The sequence below is a fragment of the Ruditapes philippinarum genome, unplaced genomic scaffold (assembly GCF_026571515.1).
Source record: "Ruditapes philippinarum isolate M1 unplaced genomic scaffold, ASM2657151v2 ctg4588_1_1_1_1, whole genome shotgun sequence".
Classification (NCBI taxonomy): domain Eukaryota; kingdom Metazoa; phylum Mollusca; class Bivalvia; order Venerida; family Veneridae; genus Ruditapes; species Ruditapes philippinarum.
Window position 1 is genome coordinate 1 of NW_026865313.1, and position 25,233 is coordinate 25,233.

General features: G+C 29.2%; 1 protein-coding gene across 4 annotated transcripts; it reads left to right on the forward strand.

The window, feature by feature from the left end:
• The first annotated feature begins 4,456 nt into the window (after positions 1-4,456).
• Positions 4,457-25,150, forward strand: LOC132728589 (protein ABHD15-like). Of its 4 annotated transcripts, none has more exons than XM_060714253.1 (2): positions 4,457-4,511; positions 23,528-25,150. In XM_060714253.1, exon 2 carries the CDS (start codon positions 23,825-23,827, stop codon positions 25,010-25,012), a length of 1,188 nt encoding a protein of 395 aa, XP_060570236.1. In that variant the 5' UTR covers positions 4,457-4,511; positions 23,528-23,824; the 3' UTR covers positions 25,013-25,150. The 4 variants fall into 4 exon arrangements, with proteins under 4 accessions (XP_060570236.1, XP_060570235.1, XP_060570232.1 ...); XM_060714252.1 differs by lacking the exon at positions 4,457-4,511 and adding an exon at positions 16,112-16,183; XM_060714249.1 differs by lacking the exon at positions 4,457-4,511 and adding an exon at positions 21,367-21,465.
• Positions 25,151-25,233: the final 83 nt, after the last annotated feature.

Consider the following 25,233-nt stretch of genomic DNA (forward strand, 5'->3'; position numbering starts at 1 on the left):
GAACCCATAAAAGTAAAATTTTATCTCAAAAAAAAGGTCGAAAAATGACAAAAAACATTCTAGTACTTTATTTGTTTTTTTTCCCCAAGGCTTTAAATTATCATTTTATGATTTTTCTTTGTGGCGGAATCTTTTTTTTTATTTTACTAGTCTTGCCCTTTTCAAGGCTAATTAGGTATAAATGGGTTTTTTTCCGTTATATGTTTTTGGATTAGCAAGTCTTAGAATAGAACAACTTTTTCCCATATTGCTCTATTTCGTATTTATCACAAAAAAAGTAAATAGAATTTTTAAGATGTTGTGGTACATGAGGCTTTTTGAATAAAATACCTTTCATTTTTAGATTTTTTGGGAACAGAGCCATTCGCCCGGGTATTTTTTGTTGTTGTTTTTTTTATTTATGTATGAAAAAACAAATTTTTATAATTTTAATTTGAAACGGGGGAAAAATTTTTTTCTGGTTTAGGTATAAAATACATTGTATTCTATGAAGCATTTTAAAAAAAATTTAAAAACAGAAATTTTAAAATGTTCTATATCCAAATGACTTTTCCCTGAAAGGATAAAAAAATTTTCTGGTTACAAATTGATACTTATAGAATTTTGTTCGGGAAACAAATTTTTCGCTGCACTTATAAAAAATTGTGATAAGAAGTGTTTTACTCGTTTAAATGATATAACTGTTTAAAATTATTTCTTAGGCATTTTAATCTTTTTTAATCAAAATATGTCGAATTTTTTTAGGAAAAACAAAAAACCGAATATAACCCTTTATAATTTAAAGTAGCCCATCTAATGAAATTTTTGGTGTTCGGGAAAAAGGGTCGAAAAAATGAAAAATTGTCAAATTTTTCCGTCTATTTTTCAAAAATAATAAAAAAAACCAACTACAAAAAATGACTACGGACCAAAGGATTTCAATATAAAATTCCGCAGCTACTCAAATACATTCCCTTACCATTCTAGTGCACAACATACGTACTTTGTCTACTAGACATAGCACCAGTAAAGCGATGTCAATGCTGTGTTGTCTACTATATTATATAGTGATAATGGCAACTCTGTATATGTATTTCTTATTCCAAGATGTCCTAATCAGATTCAAAGTACGTTTCCAGGAATGGTTAACGGTTTGTTTCCTACATTTTCGTCTCAGATGATGTTGTCTATTTATAAACAAAGAAAAAAAAATTTTATTGACGTTCGTCTTTTTTTATTTGATTTCGATTACAAAGAATAATAAGGTATTTACTATTTGCTTTTTAAAATTGCAAATGTATTAACGATTTTTATCGATAGCCCTTATTATTATTCTCATTGATTTAAAAATATAAATATGGAAACACCCTGAGATTCATTCCATCGAAGTAGGATTGTTCATTTTAGAATGATATGCAATGAGTCTTTATTAAAATACTGTAATTGTTTTCCGAAATCTTGAAACGAAACCTAGCTTTATAATATCATAATCCGTTAAATAAAACGATCCCCGTATTGACGACATTCAGCAGTCTTTAGTCATACAGCCAACGAAACGTAAAATAGATATAGTATGTGCTTTACCTAATATTACTTAAAAATGTAATTGAATATAATTTAAAGTACAATGGGTATAACGATGCATAATGTTCTCAGAAAATCAATAATTGTTTGATAATTACACAGCTTACTCAAAATTCTTTTTGATACCTTGTAAGTAACATGCAAAATAATGAAATAAGAGCTTGCTTTACCATGACGTTTAATCGTATTGGCAAGTCTATAATGGGCTTTTCATTTTCACGGAATGATTGATATTTAATAAGTACCGGCGAAGTAAATTGCTTACTGAAATAATGTTGTTTTAAATATATAAAGTAGACTGAGTATATTGAGAGTATGGGCTATAGATGTCTACAGTTTAAAAGAGAAATACAGTATTGTAAACGATATAGTGATGGCCATAACATAATAGAGGAGTGTTCTGTAACCTACAGTTTGTTCTTATACAAATACATCGTGTAGACCAACAATGGACCCAATTGATTTTCCCTTAGGACAAAAATTATCCTATTTATGTATATTTAGTACATGTATTTATTAGTTTGCAATGACTTAAATGGTTAATTTAAAATGATTCACCGCCCGCGGGCTAAATCTTCTCATACCGGCGTCGCAAAATACGAAAACCGCCTAATGAAATAAATTGGTTTGTTACCATTGTGAACAATAACTATAAATAAGTGAAAAGCCAAACATGCAAGATATTTTCTTGAATAGAGAGATATCTAAATGGACCTCTCTATATAAGAGTTCTGCTTATCCCTGTATGAAAATCGCATTTTAAAAAATTCTCATCATTGTTTTTTGTTTGTTTGCTTTTTTTTAATCATAAAATAGAAAATTCGTTTCGATGTGTATCGGTAAAACCAGCTATATGTTTAAGACTTATACAAGCATTTATACATGCATGCTTTGTTTACATTATAAAACATCATCCTTATCGTAAAGGAATTTGAAATGATAACATCTCTCTATGATCTCATAGGCTCACAGTTTCAAGTGTAATAAACGGAACGTTCATATATATCAGTGCTTTCAAAATAATTTTAGGTTATTAAAATAAGTTATCAACCATTAAAGAATGTAAATATTGATGCATGTAAGTTACTGTATTTTCATTGAAGTCAAGCAATTTACCCATAAGAATTGTTGCATTTGTGTCTTAATAAGAGCACTTCATGTAAAGTAAATGAGAGTTGAGGGATTTGCTTTGTGTTGTATTATAAATGAAGATGTATTTGAAGTTGGGTCTTGTTCCTTGATCTGTTGAGCTCACAGTTTCAAGTGTAATAAACATTTCATTCTTATCCAACGTTGATATATATCAGTTCTTGCAAAATAATTGTTGCTCATTGAAATATGTTATCAATTATTTAAAAACGTAGAGATTGATACTGTAGTTTTCTGAATTTTTAATGAAGTCAAAGATTTCACCGATAACAGCTTTTGCATTTGTGTCTTTATAAGACAATTTTGTGTAAATGAGAGTTGAAAGATTTGCTGTTACTGATACTTTGTATTAAGGTGGATTTGAAGTTTTTGCTTTCTTCATCATATATTGCGAAGGTGTTTTGAAGATATATTAGTTGACAACTTTTAGTCACGTACATGATTCAGAGTTGTGTATATTAACTGTTGTTGTATGCATTAAACTGAAGATATTGATATAATGAAATAATAAATAGTGGACAGGAATGTACATCTGGCAGGAGTATCTTAAATATGTTTGGTTGAAAAATGTTTAAGTAAACCGACATTGAAAACAAGTCTTTGTCTGCAAAAAAGTCATGTTATTTTGCTCAATCGTTCATATTTTATTTAAAGGTATGCCTTTTTATATGACTGTATCTATTACAACAGTACGACAAATGGCACAATCATGGAAACCAAATTATGTAGCTTACGTAATTGAAATATTCAACAGTGTTGATGATTCACTTTATATTTCATTATATGCACTTTTTTGATGAACCGATAAAGAATACAGATTAATCGACACTTGAATTTTACTAATAAACTTATTCAATCAAAACGAGAATACACGTGTCATCGTTTAACTTTCGTTTTTGTTGCTCCCATTTTCAGATTCCTTTAGGGTAAATTATATAAACAATAATTAGAATGTAATGAAATTTCTGATTTATATGCATGCTATATCTATTTGCTGCGATTTGCGAGTCATTTCGATGTCTTTCGGGTAATGTTTTTCGCATGACATTTTAATTACAGGGCAATGCTTAAGCTTTAAACAGTAATCTGGAAATACAAACAATTACAAAGTTAAAGGCTTTAACATGCGTAAACACTGTAAAACCTCGTGCAGGATTTCCAACATTATTTAATTTTTTTTCATCAGAAAATTGTTTTTTTAAACAAATGTGTCATATTACAAAGTAATAAAATTAATTAAAAAAAAGGTATATTTCCATACATTTAACTTCATAAGAATTAAACCGCTTGGCAGTATAATAACAGGGCAATGCTGAAGCTTTGAAGAGTCGTTATAATCTGGAAACATGAACGATTATAAAGTTAACGGCTTGTACATTCGTAATCACTATCAAACCTCGTGCATGATTTCCAAGATTATTTAAAGGTTTTCTCCCAAGAAAAATTAAAATAAATTAAACACATGTTTCATATTATTATTACAAATAAACGTATATTTGCATACATTAAACTTTATAAGCAGTTGGGGTATAAGGTGCCTATATGATTTGTTATAACGTATGATGCTGGTCTAAAAATTATTTTATCAATACTGTTCTAAATGGAACAGCATTCCGCCAGTAGTGTAAAGGCTATATAGAAAAATAAAAACAATAAGTATCGGAACAAGTTTCATACGCTGCATCAAGCTCATTGTATTTATTCAGTTTGTCAGTCTCGCGTATTCCCAATCTAATTGTTAAGATGTGTTTATAATACGCTGCAAGTATCTGTTCATGAATTGTGGAATTAAACCATTCGTAAGTTCTGTTTTTTTATTTATCGTATGTTTATAGTTTATCTTACAATCAAATTTAATTCAAAAGACGACATTATTTAACTCACTTTCATATTCATTTCCAAATTCTATCAAATCGTAACGGATACATTTAATATAAATGTGCCTGCTTAATTTTATAACGTTAAATTTCAGTTGCTTTTTTACACATAATATTAATATCAAACTGGATCTATTATCTAACAAATTTCAAAAATAACAATTTATTCTGTTCTTACAACTAATATGAAATATATATAACGTCTAAAAATCACGCATATACTGTTGCTTGCCATAAATTGTACGATTTTTTTTTTCTTTTTGTAAAATGAACAATGTAGGCGTTTGTTATTTGTTAAAATATTGATTCCGTGTGTTGTTATCATGGGTTGTGCAATAAAGCTAAAACTAATATTTCATGATTGTTTGTATTATGCATAACATCGGGTTTAAAAACTCTGCCATCCTGCGTTCTCCAAATACATAGAATGGAACAATTTTAAGCTATTGTAATGTAACAAAATCATTGTTTACTTTTGGACGTAAATTAATCGTTGCTTTAATAATAATGTTAACATTTTGCATGATCTCAAATAAAGCTATTACTCTGATGAAAACGTTCTTTATCCAATGTGACAACAATCTTAAACCGCTTTTGCATTAATTTATGGACTGTAGAAACCATTCGTGACTTTTTGTCTGTGGTAAACTTTAATTACATGTGCTCTGACATTAAATGACGTTATAAATATGGAATACTTTAAAACAAACGTTTCTATTATTTCACGAATTAATTTTCCATATAATAGTAGTTATTCTATATTGTCTGTAATAACACGTATATGATTAATATCAAATATGCGTTGCACAGGAAAATATTTTTTGACAGCATTGGACACATTTAAAATAACTGAACAATTTAAAAACGCGCTTATTTAACAACAGTTATGTATATTCAAACTAAACGTAAATTGACATTACGCAGCCTGTCAATCAAACTGGCATGGGTCACAGAGATAAACCAATCAGCGATCGTTATCAGTTCCACGCTTAGATATCTGCGAAGTCCGCCATTTTCCTTAGACAAGCTACTTGTCTAGGACAATGGTGCAGAAATAATTTAGATTGAAATTATTTTAATTTTTTGTCGATTTAAAGCTTTTTTTTTAAAAAGAAATATTAATTTATATTAAGTTACCAAATATACTGACATAATTGACAGATCGAAAAAGTTAGTTTATTATACAAAATGTCAATAATTTTCTACATATGGAAATAATAAGTACGAAATAGGTATCCTGACTATAACACAATATGCATTGAAAAAGGAAAAGGTTTAAAAAAAAACCCACTTTTTTATTTCCATTCTATCAATAATTCATGATCACATTCCATATTATAAGGTCCCAAAATATCCAGAAGAATTCCGTTTATATATAATGAGTAAATACAATAAAAAAATGGGTGAAATTATCTAACCTGAATATTTTTTATCAAAGTTCAATAAATTAATATTGAATATTCAAATAGATCTGCGTAATACGAAACTAATACCATGTCTGATCAGATGTATGTGAAGCTTATTTTAAAGAGAATAACGTTGTGTTTTGTCGTGAATCATATCAAATATATGTTAACAATACATAATCACATATCTGACATAAAAAGTTTGCAAGCATGCAATTTTCTGAATCAATTTTAAAACAAAAAATAAATGTATTATCTTAACTGAATTTCGCACATAAAAACCCGAAAATGATTTTAAATTTATTTGTGTCACCAAAATAACTTTACTGTTTATGTTTTGCTACTTCAATTTCAAAATAAAACGACCATAGCATAATCATATACTTTTCTACATATTTGAATTCTTTGAATTTGTAAGATATAGTGATACTTTGTCAGTTTTAGATTTTCAAGTCAACAAGAAATAACCCGATCTTTGCAAAACATTTCATGTGTTTAATACCTGAGTGCGGATATTTTTTTCTTTCTATCATCAAAACCTTGCAATATTCTATCCTGCCATATATGTTTGCGTAAATATCATTTGTAATCTAGGGAGAGGAACTTTATGAGTTATCTTTCGTTCTAATTTCTATCAATTTTATGTATCAAAATATTGAAATAAATATGTTTAAACTTATGCAGATATTACTTATTTTTCTTTTACTTTTTTTTTTAAATTACCATATTACATTTATACATTGAATAATATATCTACTATTCAATAAAACGATTAAAACATCAACATTTTATATAAACAAAAATTATGTAAGGTAAATTCATTGGTAACATTAGTGGCATAACCGTTTTGCGAATACATCGATACCGTATTTTGTCTAAGGTTCTTACTGACCAGGTCACGTGAATCAATGGGCGGAGCGATCCTTTCTCTGGCGTAATGTCAATTATGTAATTGCTGGCACGTATATCTCGTAACTAGGTTATGTAGCCGTGCTTAATAACCTTTGTTTCCTTATGTATAACTGCGTAATTACATCGATCCTATAAAATAAAATGACGCGTTAAGATGCAGACATTACCTACGTGCTCGAGTAATACAACATCAAATAAAGATAGACTGCGCACACAGTTTCATAATGCTATCATTTAAAAATCTTGCATTATTTTATTACAATCATTCAACTTTGAGAGTAATTTTTTAATGTGGGCGAATGTTCACATATGAGACACAGTTGAACTTTTTTTTATCTTTGTCTATCTTTGTCTATGTTAGTTGTAAAACACGTATTTAACACGTTGTTTGTGTTCTATTTATTTTGTTTTTGTTATTGTTTATTTATTGCTTTTTGATATGTTATTGATATATTCCTCAAATACATGTTGATAATAATCTACAGTTATATCAAACACATCCACTACTGTGTGGTACCAGCTAATTTATTCGAATTTAGAAACATTTGATCCAAATGATTTATAAGAAATTAACGATATATAAACAAATCGTTGATCAGTAAAATGAAGGATCACTCGTTGAAAATGTGATCGAATACCACAGAAACGCAATATTATATTTAGATTGATTAATTAACTTAAATTGATACGTATAAGCGTAGATAAAATCAACTTAATATTAGAGACAACAATAAAAATGGTGAGTCTATATAAACAAACAAACACACACCCAGCAATCAAAAGTTTAAGTTATATTGTTGATTTTATATCACTTAGATACAGCGATACCACGAAGCATAAAATTTGTTTGGCACTGCTTTTTAATTTCACAAACGTGCCCGAAAAAATATGCTGGCAATACAATTGCAATATAATTAAACGGCTTCTTTGCTCCTGGTCTTGCACAACATAATGTTTGCATGATTTTTTTAGTGGGGGGGGGGGGGCATGATTTTTTTAAGCGAGAAAACATCGTAATAAGTTCATCAGACACAACTGAATGGGATAATTCAATAGCCTTGAGGAGAAGTATTGCTTACAGTGTTTGTGTTTCGTAATCACATATTCCAACAAAAAAGGCCTTTTAACAAGTTTGACATTGTTGTAAAGTGGATTTCTTTACATAATTAAGGCATACATATATACAAACATATGAACCTACCAATTTATGAATAGCAACGTAAAATAACAGTATTGCTGTTTTTTAAAATGTAAAAATTTGTTAAAGCATTTTGCTGTTGTAGAGATTTAGCTTCATGTACAAAGCTATGTTGTATTAGGCTTTTACATGTACATGCTACATCTAGAATACAATAGTTCGTGACTTCAAACCATGTAGCACGTTTTAATGATTTAAATAGATATCAGAAAATCTACGGTTTACATACAGTTAATATTATGCAGTTTCCCGAATAATTATTAAATATAACAGAGTAAACTGATGATAGTCATTATAATAAGTTAACGATATTCTATGAGATAGGACCTATGATTCTACCATCCGATTATCTGTCATATTGTAAAGTCTCATACTTACATATTTTACGGGAGGATATTATTATATCTTCCAATGCCCTATCAAATTGTAAAGAATGACTTATATAATTCGGGTTGCTATGATTCTACCATCCAATTAATTATCAAAATGTAAAGTCTGATATAACTTAGATTTAACGGGAGGTTTGATATCATGTGTGCAATGCTATGCAAAGATTTATAACATTGACATTTTCATTTCAATCGTGAAGTTGTATGAGTAAAAAACGGAGTTAATTTAACCGCTTTTGCGTGGTAAACATTATTGTTTAGTTTTCCTATGTGTGTGTGAATTCTGCTATTATAATAAAATCAGTATTTTGTTATAAAGATATTATATAAGTACGAATTGATTATTCATCGTTATCTGCTAGAAATATTTTATTACTTTCACATTTGCTCCTAGGCTCATTTATTATTTTTCAATGAGAATTATATTATTACTTTAGTAATGTTTTATTTCTGTAAGTACCATGTTAATCATTTTTAGTTATACTGCTTAAATTAAATACTAAAAGTAATTCACACTCAATGTTAAAATATGAATTATAATTTTTGTTTTTCATTTTTAAATAAGTAGTGTTAGAATAAGCATCAGTGCAATTGAATTTTGAAATATCCAAATGAGCAATTTAATTTCTATACATTTATGTTTTTATTTCAAAACGTCAAAACGTATTATGTTTCAAATTTGCTTTAAAGTATCACAAACATAATAAATATGAAATAAAATTTGATATAAGACTTAATATGTATTCGCACTGTGCATTTACCAAAATTTATTGCATTGTATATAAAAGGCTTTATAAAATCATTTGATATTCGGTAGTATCAATCCCGTGCAAATAATGGATATTTCTGTGTTGCGCCTAAATGTCATGAATAAATTATGTTTGACGACTTTCAATCATTATACCATACGATATCAGAACAAATCACTTTTTTCTCATGGGACTTACATTGAATCGTGCAAACAACAAACAATTCCTACACAGAAAATAGATAATCAACATTTAAAATGTTTCCGAAATAGATAGGCGTGTTGTTGACATTTCAATAATAAATTAGGAGATACATGCTATCAACAATACTTCTTACTTTAATTTGTTGATTGTTTTTCAATCTGTTTTACCGCCGGTTTTAAACTGTTTTGCTCGTATGACCTACTTTCCGGGTAAAAACAAATTACACCGCTAGTGACCGACTACTAATACTGGTCACATGATTTCCGAAACAACGTTGAGATACTTTAATTCCGAGGTCGCTTGTCAGGTCAGTTGTCACGGAGGAATTTCGCTTCACCCGTGGATCGAGCCAGCAACTCCTTCTGACTAAACTTCTTGATAATCCGGTTAAAACCTGACAGTTATACAGCATCAAGCTATCACACTCGCTACATGTTAACGGGAGTGATATTAGGGATATTTAGGTCACAATCATCTGATGGTTGCAAATTTAATAATGATGTTTTTGGACACGTTTTGTGTGGGAGAGTAACTTTAAACTGTTTTTGCTCGTAAAAAATCGAAAATTTCTAAAAAAACAGTAATAACCAATTATACCCCTAGTGACCGCTACTTTACAACTTTTCGGCAAGTTGAGATAAAAATTTAAAAATTTCCCAGGTCCTTGTCGGTCAATATTCACGGAGGAATTTCGCTTTAGCTTCAACCAAGGATCGAGCCAGCGACTCCTGACTTACTTATCCCATTGCTAAAGTTATACTTACTTTTATCCAGAAATGTTTAAGTAATCAGGAGAAATATCAAAGTGAATAACGTAATAATTGCTTTATTTGTTGTATGTCTTAAAATTCAAACATCTGCTACTGCCGATCACAGTGTGATTTATTGAAAATGTATTTTCATATTCAATTACCCACTACAAATATGATCAGTGGACCATTGCGCTAAATTATAGTGATAATTTTAGACTAGTAAAACAGATTTAAACGTGTTGTCTTCAACAACACCTAGGCCAATATATGTTAGATAAACGGTACCAAGCAGGCATGTATTAAGTGCACTTTAATGTGTTTCAAACTTCAGTTCGACTTTTCGAAGAATAGAGACAGGCGTCGGCGACGTGCGATTTTTATCTCCGTAAGAACTCAAGGGAATGATTCTAACATGTATTTCGACAGAATAGTGGCCTTTTTGTGTATTTGTAAATGCTACACTATTCACGCTCTTGTTTCACCATCAAACACTGAGTATGGCCGATCGACAACTTTTATTATGCTACATAGGGCGGTAATATCTGAAATTTCTTACTTTTCCAAAACTAAAATAGAAAGCAAATGCTTGTATTACTTAGTATGTTTTCTTAATTGAGTAGTATGTATAACCAGCTTAAATAAAATAAATCGACTGATAAGCGATTATTTTTTATTTTAGATACACACATGTAGTTTGTAATATTGAGAAGGTATTTTTTTACAATTGGGGTTTCAGGAACACAATTTATTACTTTAGCTACATATTATTAATAAACTATATATCAAACATATATCTTAATTTATTTCAGTCTGGCGTGTGTTCCTATCTTTAAATATAATGTAAGAAAACTTGTTTTAACAAATAATAATACTGCTAGTTTTGAATTGAAAGTGTCTGAGTGTACAAATGTGTAAAACTCTAGTACAACTTCGCATAAAAAGAGGTCAAGAACATTTCCAAACAAAACTAATTAGCACAATGAAAGAAACATAGAAACATTTGAAACGTATTAAAAAACAAAGGTATACAGTGTAATAATTAAAGATGATAATCGTTAATATAAATGCTAATGGAAACAAAGACAACGATATATTTGATATAAGCTGCAGACATGACTTGTGCTGATAACATATCCATTGATACTCCAGTACAAAGTCAAAGTTTATCTCAATAAACGGTCGATAATGACATCAAACATTCATTGTGACATAAATTTGTTTTATTTCCCAAGGCATTAACTTATTATTTTTATGAGTTTTTCATGTGGGCGAATCCTTTTTTTATCATACCCAAAAATTTTTCCATTCAAAAAAATTACGTTAAATAGGGAAAATTTTTCCCTTTTATGTTTTTAGTTAGCAATATCATAGTAATATTTTCTCTAATTTTGTATTCCCAAATCGTGAAAAATGCTAAAAAAGAATTATTAGATTGTGGGGCATTAGCTGTTGAAACATAAAAAAGCCCCCGTCAAATTTACTTATTTAAAAAAATCAAATTTTCCATAAATTATATCATCAAAACGAAAAGGGTCAAAATTAAAACACAATGGTATAGGGGTTTAAAAAATCATAAGTTCTTACAAAATTTAAAAACAGTAAACTTATTGTTTTTAAAACCGAATGACCCTTTTTTTAAAGGTTTTTAAAAAATAAAAATCTGCCTTTAATTAAATATTTTATACGAATCAGTTACATTATTTTATATTTATTTGGGGAACATTTAAACTGTTTTACCCGAGGGGGAGGGGAATTTGGCTTTAACTGTTTCCCCAAAAAAACCGAGGCAACATTCAATACCTTTCCCCCCCCCCCACAGAGGGAAAAAACATTAAATAATGTTTTTTTATGACAAATTTCTGTTTAAAAAGTACATGAGGAGAGAAAAAAAAAAGTAAAAAGTTTTCAAATTGTTAATAATTTCACTTCCGAATTTAGCAATCGTTTTTCGCGACCATAACGTTTTAGGAATTTAAGAAAATAGTTAAAAATACAAAATGACATTTATATAAGGTATCAGACGTTAGGCCGAGGGCAACAGTTCAAAACACTATCCCCGACACCGAGGGACAACTGTTTGACTGTGCCCAAATCACATATGAAATAACTGTTTAATTACCTGATCAACTACTGTTTTAACAGTACTTGCAGAAGGAAAAAGGAACAACAATATACTTTGCACATATGTATATAATTAAACTTAATACTTTAACTATGTCACGTCACGTCTGGTTCATGATCAAGATCGATTGAAGCTTCAAGTGGGAATCCTCTATGACGTCAGAACACGCGAGGGTAACAGTCGAAACTATTGACCGGTAAACATTTAACGAACGTTGACGTTTTTAGAATTTCAGAAAACAGTAAAAAATACCAAATTACATTTATATAAGGTATCAGGTAATAAAATAAAATGTTATTGGACAAACTTTTTTGCTGCTACTTTAGTAGTTTTGTGGATAATTTCATAGATGTTCCGCTAACTTTAAACAATATATACTGATTAAATTCTTTCAATCTAGGCACTCTGCGATCATTTTAATCAAAATATAGACAGACACAATAATTAAAATAAACAGACACCGAATAAATAACTTTATAGACTTTAAAGTAAGCCCATCTATATGTAAATTTTGAGTGTACTAGAAAAGGTCGTAATAACTTAACAATGTGTCATTTTTTTCTAATCATCATTTTGTCACACAAAAAACAAATAACTAACGTGCCCCACGGGGATTTTAATATAAAACTCTTCATCAATTATCGGTACTGCTTATTTGATAATAAACTGGGAAAGTCTGTTTATGTTTAGGCAGTTAGTATATTTTATTCTATTGTCATTATCGGGGCATAGAATTCGACCAGATGACAACAAGTTTATCTGAGTACCAGTACCTATATATCTGCAACGATTATCTTGAATTAAAATCAATCATGTTTTAGATATTTAGTTAATTTTAGAATCCTTCTAAAATTGCGATTCTCTTAGCCATTCTATTGCACAAAATACGTACTCACTCATATTAGACATAGCATCAGTATGTGATGTCACTGATTTGTTGTCTATATATGATATTAGTGATAATGGAATCTCTGTAGTCATGTATTTCTTATTCCCAAGATGTGCTAATCAGATTCAAATATTGTTAGGTAAGTTTCCAGGATATGGTAAACGGTCGTTTCTGTACATGTTATCTTAGATGATATTGTCTATAACTAATCAAAATATTGACCGTATCTTTATTTGATTCTCATTTCTGTTCGGATTACAAAGAATAATGAGGTATTTACAATTTGTTGTTTTTAAATTACAAATATATTAACGATTTTTTTTATCGATTTGCCCTTATTATTATTTGCATTGATTCAAAAATATAAATATTGAAATATTCTGTGATTTATTCCATCGAAATTGGATTGTTCATTTTAGAATGAAATGCAGTATGTCTTCATTAAAATACTGTAATTTTGAAATAAAACCTAGCTCTAATAATATTATTATCCGTTAAATAGAAATCCCGAATTGAAGACATTCAGCGGTCTTTAGTCAAACAGCCAACTAAACGTAAAATAGTATGCTCTTTACTAAAGCTTTGATTACAGATACTTACAAAATGTAATTGAATATAATTTCAAGTACAATGAATATAACGATGTTCTCACAAAATCAATAATTATTTCGTAACTCAAAATTCTGTTTGATATCTTGTCAGTCGGATTATTGAAAAATGCAAAATAATGAGATAAGAGCTTTCTTCACTATGTCGTGTAATCGCATTTTCAAGTCTATAATGGGCTTTTCATTTTCACGGAATGATTGATATTTAATAAGTACCGGTGGAATGACACGCTGTTATAATCAATCTCTTATCGTGAAAAGTGAATTTCGTACTGAAATAATAATATTATAAGTATTTAACTAGATATAGTAGATGATGTATATTGAGAGCAAGGGCTATAGATGTATACAGTTTAAAGGGAAATACAGTATTGTATACGATGTAGTGAAAGCCACAACATAACAAAGACGAGTGTTCCTTAACTTTAGTTTGTTCTAATATAAATACATCTGTAGACAAAACAATTATCCAATTATTTTCTTAGACAAAATTACTCTATTTTAGTTTATTATGTGCATGTTTTTATTAGTTGCAATGACTTATGTTAAATTAATGGTTCACTTACTGAAATAAATGTTCTGTTACCATTGTTTAAACTAATGTAAATAATAACTTTTGTAACTTGGTTTTACAAATTAGTTAAAGCTATAAGATTCAAGAAAGTTTCTTCGAAGGAGAGATATGTAAATTTACCCCCCTATATAAGAGGACCTCTCTATGTAAATGTTTATTTTTCCCTGTAAGAAAATCGAATTTTGAATATAATTCTAATCATTGTCTTCTATAATTATATAATGGAAAATTCGTTTCGATGGGTATCGGTAAAAATATCTATCTGTTAAACACCTTAACAAGCATTTATACATGCATGCTTTGTATACATTATAAAGCATCATCCTTATCTAAAGGAATTTGAAATGATAACATCTCCCTCTATAATCTGTTCAGCTGCAACGTTGATATATATCAGTACTCTCAATAAAATAGTTTCTCATTGAAATAAGTTATCAAGTATTTAAAAAGTAGAGATTGATACCTGTAGTTTTCTGTATTTTCAATGAAGTCAAAGAATTTACTGATAAGAGCTTTTTCATTTGTGTCTTTATTATAGTAAATAAGAGTTGAGGGATTTGCTGGAAAGGATGCTTTGTATTAAGATAGATTTGAAGTTTGGCTTTGTTGCTTTCTCTATAATATATTGCGAAGGTATTTTGAAGATATATTAGTTGACTACTTTTATCAGATTCGTTGTATATTAACTGTAGCTGTATGCATTAAACTAAATATATTCATAAAATGAAATAATAAATAGAAGGCAGGAATTTACATCTGACAGGAGTATCTTAAATATTTTAGGCTGAAACATGTTTTAGTAAACCGATATTGAAAACAGGTCTTTGTCTGCAAGAAAGTCAATATTATTTTGCTCAGTCGCTCCTATTTTATTTTAATCTTTTTATATGATTTTATATAAAATTATAGTACGACGGTTGAACCAATGTTATATAGCTGTATATATTAGAATATCCAACAGTATTCATGACAACATTTTATGCAATTTTTAAACAAATTATCTAGAAGGACTGATAAATGATTAGTTAAACTATAAAATAAGATTGGTTGTTAAAATATTATCGTTGTTGCAATAATATAGCATTTCCTGTTCATAATCTAATGATTGAAGCGCACGAAAAACAGTTTACACAGAATGAATCACTTTCTACAATTAGATTATATAAAACTATTGTTAACCTTATTATTTGTAAATGTGGAATAGAGTTATGAAAATGATAAGGTAAATATATTATAATAGCTACTGATTTCAAACATACTTAAATGTTACTTTGAATTTATTATTACAAACACATTCAATCTAAATGAGAAGACAAGTTTCATTTTTACTTTCGATTGTGCTGCTCCCATTTCCAAAATCTATTGAGTAAAATGTATAAACAAATATAAGAATGTAATAAGATTTCTGATTTATTTGCATGCTAAAGATAAAACAATATTCTTCTTATTTGCTGCGATACATTTCGTGTAATTTATTTCGCATGACATTCTAATTACAGGGCAATGCTTAAGCTTTGAAGAGTTATAATGATCATGCAAAGTTAACGGCTTTTAAATACAAAAAAGAACACGCACTTCTAAACATCGTACAGAATTTCCAAAAAATGATTTAAATGTTTCTCATCAGAAAACAAATTGCTTTTAAGAACACATGCGTCATATTATTAAATAATAAAATCAATTACAAATAAACGTATATTTGCATACATTAAAGTTTGTAAACGTTTGTGTAAAGATGTGTTTATAATACGCTACAAGTATCTGTTCACGAATTGTGGAATTAAACCATTCGTAAGTTCTATTTTGTTGTTTTTTTTTCATTATATTAAATATGTTTATAGTTTATCTTTCTTTCAAATTTAATTCAAACGACATAATTCAACTCACTTTCATATTAATTACCAAGTTCTATCAAATCGTAACGGATCGATTTGATATAAATGAGCCTATTAAAATTCATATTATTAAACTTTTGTTATTTTTTACACATAAAAGCAATATCACATGAATGCAAACGCTGATTATAATTTGTATTTTCTTTTAAACAATGTAGGCGTTTGTTATTTGTTAAAATATTGATTCCATGTGTTGTTATCATGGGTTGTGCAATAAAGCTGAAACTTATATTTCATGAGTGTTTGTATTATGCATAACATCGGGTTTAAAATGTCTGCCATTCTTCACTTTCCAAATACATAGACTGGAACAGTTTTAAAGCTATTGTATATTGGATTGTCTATGAATCAAAATGATTGTTTACTTGTTTAAGTACATTAAAATTTACTTCAATATAAATGTCAGAAATTAGTATGTACTGTCAACATTTAGCTAGATCACAAATAAAGGTACTATGAAAATGTTATTTACGAATGATCAATACGAAATCAATCCAAAATCGCTTTTGCAATTTTTGACGAATGTTTAAACCATTCGTGACTTAATGTTTATGATAATATTTAAATTCCATGTTGTCTTAAGCAAATATCCGACATAAAATGACGTTAAAACATGAATCACTCTTAACAAGCGATTTCTGTTATTTCAGGGAATAGTTTTAATACAACATATTTATTTACTCTATTCTATCTGACATACAACGTATATATGATGAACATTTAATATGGGTTGCACAGGACACATAATTTCTTTAAAAGCATTGGCAACATTTTGAATAACTGAACGTTTTAAAAAAAACGATCTTATGTAACAGCAGTTATTTTATTATTCAAACAAACGTTAATTGTGTTATTGCTGGCTCGTATACCTCGTAATAACATTATGTAGTCTTGCTTAATAACCTTTGTTTCCTTATATATAACTGTGTCTTTACATTCATCTTTCAAAATAAAACGAAGCATTAAGATATATACATCACCGACGTGTTCGAGTATTGCAACATCAAATACGGATAGAATGCGCTTGCTTTCTTTGAACACAGCTTGATAACGCTATCATTGAAAAATATCTCTTGCATTATTTCATTACAATCATTCAACTGTGAGAGTAATTACTTTGATATTTGCGAATGTTCGCATAAGAAACACAGTTGTACTTTCGTTTTTATCTTTGTCTATATTTATTGTAAAACACGTGTTTCACATATTGTTATTGTTTATTTATTTTTGTTTTCTTTATTTTTTTTCCATATATTATTAATATCATCCTCAAATGTATGTTTATATAAAAAATACAGTTATATAAAAGAAATCCACTGCAGCTATTCTATTCTTGTATGGTCAAAGTATTTAGAAACATTTGTTCCAAACTGACTTATACGAAGTTAACAATACATAAACAAATCATTGATCAGGAAAGATGTAAGACACGATAGAATACCACAGAAATGTAAAATTGTATTTAAATTGATTAATCAACTTAAATTAATACCTTTTAGCGAAAATGAAATAAAATTAATATTAGAGACGACAATATATATGGTGAGACACTATAAACAAAATCACACACAGCAAGCAATCACTTGAGTCATATTGTTGATTTATTTACATAACTAAGATAGAAGCCGTTTCATCAGCGATACCGTAAAGCATGAAATTTGATTGGCACAGCTTTTAAATTTCACAAACGTGCCCGAAAAAATATGCTGGCAATACAATAGCAATATAATTAAACGGCTTTTTTGCTCCTGGTCTTATACAACATAATGTTTGCATGATTTTCAAATGAGGAACATTGTAATAAGTTCACCAGTTAAAGGTGAATATGATATTTGAATACCCTCGAGGAGAAGTAATGCTTACAGTGTTTGTGTTTTGTAATCACATATTCCAACAATAAAGCCTTTGAACAAGTTTGACATTGTTGTAAAGTGGATTTTGTTACGTAAATAAGGCGTACATATATCCAAAATATGAACCTCCCCATTTATGAACAGCAACGTAAAATAACAAGTCAGTATTGCTGTTTTCCATAATGTAAAAACTTGTTAAAACATTTTACTGTTATAGAGATTTAGCTTTATGTACAAAGATATGTTGTATAAAGCTTATACATATACATGCTACATCTAGGATACAATAGTTCGTGACTTCAAACCATGTACAATGTAGCACCTTTTAATGATTTAAATATATAACAGAAAATCGACGGTTTACAGTTAGTAATATGCAGTTTCCAGAATAATTATTAAATATAACATAGTAGATTGCTGGTGATAGTTATCATATTTATGTTAACGGTATTCTATGAGATAGGACCTATAGTTTCATACAACTTACATATTTAACGGGAGAATATGATGATATCATCCAATTATTTATTAAATTGTTAAGTCTGATATAACTTATATTTAACGGGAAGTGTAATATCATTTATGCAATGCTATGCAAAGATTTATACCTTGGCATTTTCATTTCAATCGTGAAGTTGTATGAAAAAAAATATGAAATTAATTTAACCGCTTTTTCGTGGTGAAAATTATTGTTTAGTTTTCCTATGTGTGTGAATTCTGCTAAATAAAATCAGTATCATGTTAGAAAGATATTATATCAGAACGAATTGATTATTCATAGTTATATCCTAGAAATATTTAATTACTTTCACATTTGCTCCTAGCCTTATTTATTATTTTTGAATGAGAATTATATTATCATTTTAAAAATGTTTTATTTCTGTTAATACCATGTTTATCATATTATAGTTATACTGCTAAAATGAAATCTTTGGTACGCGTTTATTTAAGTGATAAATCATATAAATCATTTTTGTGTTTTACAATCTGGAGACTTTACAATTTAACATAAACAAAATATACAATGGCTTAATAAAGTGTGTGTTTATGTGACTCAAATCACATAAGACAAGGTACACAGCTGTATTTTATCACAAAATGATGGACCGTCAAAATCACGTGTTGTTTCTAAAAGTCACTCACTCACTCAGTGTTGTGTTAAAAGATCTTGAAAACAAAGGGATTTGTTTTTTAAATTAGTAGTATTAGTATTAGAAAATTGAAAATTGAAAATTTGAAATATGCAAATGAGCAATTTAATTATATACATTTATGGGTTTTTTGGGTTTTTTTTTCAAAAAGGGTTATGTTTCGGATTTGCTTTAAAATATCACAAAGTAATAAAAAATGGCATAAAAATTAGATCAATATCTAAAGTTATAAGACTTATTATAATTATAGTCACATTGTGCATTTATCAAACATTTTGCATTTTATATAAAAGGCAGCATAAAATCACTTGATATAATATCAATCCGAAGCAAATTACCGTTATTATGGATCTTTCTGTGTTGTGACTAAATGTCATGAATAAATTAGGTTTTACGACTTTCAATCATTATACCCTACTATATCAGAACAAATTACTTTCTTCCCATGGGACTTTTATTGAAACATGCAAACAAAAAACAATTCCTACACAGAAAATGGATAATCAAGATTAAAATTGTTATGAAAATAGATGAGCCTGTTGTTGACATTTCAATAATAAATAAGGAGATACGTGCTATCAAGAATACTTCTGACTTTAATGCGTTGATTGTGTTTTCTGTTTTACCGCCGATTTTAAACTATTTTGTTCGTATAACCAGTAATAACCAATTATACCGCTGGTGACCGACTACTTATACCACCAACGTTTAAAGACTCGATTTCCGAGGTCACTTGTCAGGTCAATTGTAACAGAGGAATTTCTCTACATCCATCCTAACTTACTTTTTCAATGGCTAAACCATTGCTTACTTTTATCTATAAATGTCAAAGTAATCAAGAGAAATATCAAAGTGGTTAAACGACATAATTGCTTCATTTGCGTATGTCTAAACAATTCAATGTGTATGGTTTATTGCGAGCACAAACATCTGCTACTTCCGATCACAGTGTGATTTATTGAAAATGTATTTAATTCAATTACCCACTACGAATATGATCAGTGGACCATTGTGCTAAAGTATCGCGTAAATTTTAGACTTGTAAAACAGATTATAACGGTTTGCCTTCCAATATATGTTAGATAAAATGCACCCATCAGGCATGTATCAGGTTCACTTAAATGCGTTAAACTGTTTGAAGAAAAAAGAAAATTGTTCTCATACAGACGTCGGCGTTATATTTTGGTTAATTTTCGCGTGCGATTTTTTCTATCTCCAAAAGAACTCAAGGGAAAGATTCTATCTTGAATTTTGACAAAATAATGCCCTTTTCAGATCTAAGAAAATACTAAACTATCCACGCTCATTTTTTACGAATAGTCGATCGACAACTCTTATTTTATGCAACATAGTGCGGTAATATCTGAAGTTTCTTACTTTCCGGAAACTATTAACTGACATCGCTAAAAATTCTCCAAACACATCTGGCCTGTTGCTCTAAATAGTGGATTATGAATAAATAAATTATGAATAAATAGATTACACTGAATGATGTCCTAATTATATCAACTGACAATTCAAAATAAGCACGTTGTGGAGCGGTTACAATAATAAAGATTTTACGAATAAAACTCGTATTTAAATGGTCAACCTTTATTACAATACATGGACAAATACGGAACTTCGCGCTTAGAAATATTTGTGTTTCTTTCTGCAGCAATATAGGTTCATTCTCCAATATACTGTAAATGTTTGAATTATACCATGTGCTCCGCTATTTATTATACATTTATTTGATATGTATTATATTGTAACAAGATAGTGTATAGTATACGTTACGTAGTAAAATTTCTGTTCTATTCTGTTCGTAAAATCAATACAGTAGCAATGCTAACTTATGTTTAAATGCTTTATACATAAAAAGCATTATATTACATTATTCAAAAACCAAATAGAGTAAAAAAATCACTTAAAAACATATTTTGGTGATATGTAATATAGAGCATGACGTTCACGGTAATGAGGATGCCGGTGCCTTTAGGTCATAAATGATAGCTATCCGTTAAATGATGAATGTTTGTAAACAAAGATGACGTAGCGTCGCGATACCTGAGGGTAAATTGTCAATTTGTCACTTTAACTGGTAACAAATTAATGCGTTAACTGGCAATTAGCAGTTATAATATTGAGCATGTAATGTAATTTCGGAAATTAACTATATATACGGATATACGGTACGTAGCGTACGCATTGGCAACTTCGATCTATATAATTATTATATAATTTTCTTATTTTACTATATCTTTAAAGCTTTCTTACATCTAACAATGTGATATTAATTTTGTCAATTGGTTTATCTTTGTAGGACCTGTATTATATGCACAATGATTACAAACATATAATATTTCAAAAAATAATTCCATATACAATTAAACGAACATCTCACAGCAGTTTGCATTAAAGCTGTAGATACTTAAGGCAATACAAGCTGTCATAAAAAACCTATTAATCTCAATACACATGTATAAAAAATGTTTGATCATATTTGAAATATAAAACATATGTAAATATGTTAATTGATGGTTGTTCATTACAACCTAGACTATGGATATCAGTTTATCATAAACCTTTCAGTTATACTGTTGTATTCACATTAAATCTGTTCATGCGCATAATATTTTATCACTAGCTGATACGGTGAAGAAAACTTCGTTGGTGCATGAGTGCAAACTAGATATACTTTATAATTTCATTACAGTATGTAATAAGAATTACACGATGTGCAAGAGAGGAACGTGTTTATGAAGGGAGGAAGTTATGTTTGCATTGAAATGTTATGCAATATTTTTGTTTTCTTTCTTTACATGATTGATAATGAAGGAAAAACAGTTAAGTAAATTACAAATGCATGGACTATACTTATAAATTACTTCATGTTGCGCAATGATTAGGTCTTTGATTATTTTTTAGTTATTCATTGGTAATACATGCAGCTGTAAGTATTATAATCAAATGAAAAAAATTACAATGCTTTCATCAAGCGTACATGTTTCAATTATTATTTCTTTTACGTCCTAACTTTAAAATGTTTGACGTAAATTGTATCATTATGATAGAATATATCAGTTGTTTGATATAATTGAATTATTCTACAAGAGATATGCTGCAACAATTAAATAACAGCCTCCGTGGTCGAGGGGTTAGAGTCGATGACTTCTAATCCAGTTACCTCTCTGGCGTCGGTTCGATCCCCGGGAGATGTTTTAGTAGTTTAGCACGGAGGAAGGAAGTCTAGTACTGGTGTAACGCTCCAGGAACGATGGTTAGGAAACTACCCGCCTATATGACTGAAATACTGTTGGAAAAAGGCGTACAATGAAACAAACAAACAAAGCAACAATTAAATGATACATTACTTTTGTGTTGGAAAATAATAAACAAATGTTAATGGTTGATACATGTATTACAAAACGAAAACGCACACTAATTGATAGGTTTTCAATGGTAATCAATATCTGTCACTTTTCCCAATAGTGTGACTAGTAATATAAATTATGTTGCTAATATCATTATTAAATATTCATATCATATATTGTACACTCTCGTAAATAGAATACATATTCTATGCTAGTAGAGAGTCTTTCAATACAAACTGTATCGATTCTATTTAATGTAATACTTTATTATGAACTATACTTTACATTATAATGAGGAAAAAAAACTAAAATGTAATTTACATATGAATAATTTATAATTATAAGTGCTTAAATTTCATTTTTGATCTGTTTACATATACCGACATTAAAGACGTTTTACAAAAAAAATACATAAATTGTTTACTTTATACCTAGAAATTCAGGTTAACATTCATTTACAAATCAATCCTTCATCTGCCAAAATATTCGATATAGTTGAAAACGTTTATGTAGCGGGAAACATGAGAAAATGTGGGTCAGGCGTTTATCTAAGAACAAAATCAATGGCATCCTGCTATTACTACGATACAATATGACGTTTACTGCTGAATAGATGGACGTAAGATTTTATTGCGGGAGATCGGAAATATGAGATTTGAAAAAAACGAACCTATATTGTTGTATGTTTTATCTCTGAAGAAAATTGAATTTGTTAATGTAGGAAGCGTTTTTGTTATAAATAATAGAACGCTATGAATATGAGCAAGTAGGTTAAGAAAAAGACAATATATATTTGATAGAATATTTTGTGTATAATGGTTTCTTCAAGGATATATGATCTTTTTTCTAAATTATAAAGTCTATGTTTGTTTTATTTCAGATAGAGGTCTAGAAAGATACATATATATAGCTCAGGATTACAAACAGTACAGAACAGCTTGGATATAATAAACACTAGTCAACGAAGTCATTACACGTAATTGACGAAAACAGTTTTGCATTCAATTGGTGAAACGATAATTGTTACAGAAATGTTCGTTTCGTAAGTTTTCAAAAAGGACCAAATATGTCTTGTCTTTATATATATACCGGATACACACTTATACAGGAAATGATTAAAAGTGATAAGTGTTGAAAAGTGGAGCTCAAGATCCCATTCCTTGTGTACGGTCCAACCATGATATGGTTGGCCTATTCTATCATAGGATCATTGCCGTTTTATTTGGCAGTGTTCGGAACAGTGGTGATAAGTATCCTTATATATATCAAATCAATATTACAGAAATCATCTACCATTCCTAAACTGTACTTTAAAGAATCAGCACTCGCGTCACATTTATTAAAGCGATGCCGTCTGATGAACCGGAAGTTTGATCCTCCGTGGTGGATATCAAATGCGCATGTGCAAACAATATTGCCATTTTTACTTCCATCTGAAGAACTTGAATACGACAGGGAGTATTTACAAATGAAGGACAGAGGAGTTGTTGCCCTTGACTGGGTTGTTCAAGTTTCTATACATAAAAGAAAACGATGTACAATATTGTTAGTTATACCCGGTTTTACCGCAAATGCATTATCTGTTTCAAAATTGTGTGGACTAGCTGCTCATAAAGGATATAGACCGGTTGTTTTTAATCCTAGAGGATTTGGAAATTCTAATCTCACCACAGCAAAACTTCTGAGTTACGGTGATCCTACAGATTTACGACAAGTCATTAAATATATCCACGGGTGTTATCCAAAAGCTCTGATTACAATGATAGGATATGGTAACGGCTGCTCGTTACTATTGTCATATCTTGGGGAGTATGGCTCCTCGGCTAACATATGTGCTGGTGCTTGTATTTCAGCGTGTTTTGATTACACTGAACGTTTCTCAAAAGATAAACGAGGAATGTACGATTTATTATATTTATCAAAATTAAAGTGTACTATAGGCGCTCATTCGAAAGCACTTTCAAATAAAATTGATCTCAACGAGTTACTCAGGGCATGGTCATATCGACGTTTTGACGAGGTAGTTTATTCCAAAATGTACGGCTTCTCAAATGTGGAGGAATTCTGGGAGAGAAATAACCCACTGAGAGATGTCGATGAGATTGCTGTACCTCTTCTTTTTATAAATAGCTTAGATGATCCGTTTTATTCAAATATAAAAATTCCATATGAATTATGTAAGTATTATCCACAATTTCTGATGGTTGCAACAGAAAAAGGAGGACATTGTAGTTTTACTGAAAAGATTTGTGACGTAACATGGGCTGAAAAGCTTGCCATTGATTATATTGACTCTGTTTTGGAATTCACCAACAAAGGACATACTATTAAATATGGGAAAAGCCCATCAAGATCAACAATATAGATAATAAAATTACATTAAGCGATATAAAAGAACAGATGTTAATAACTGTATATTTTTAGGAGGCCATCTCTGTATATTCGTATTATTTTTAAAACGATTTGTTACTTTATTTAATTTGATAATTTCTGTCTCTAATAATAAAAGTTTGTTATATTAATAAAAACGTTTTATGCATTTTATCCATTTTGTATCTTAAAAGGACGAGAGAAAACGGAAAAAAA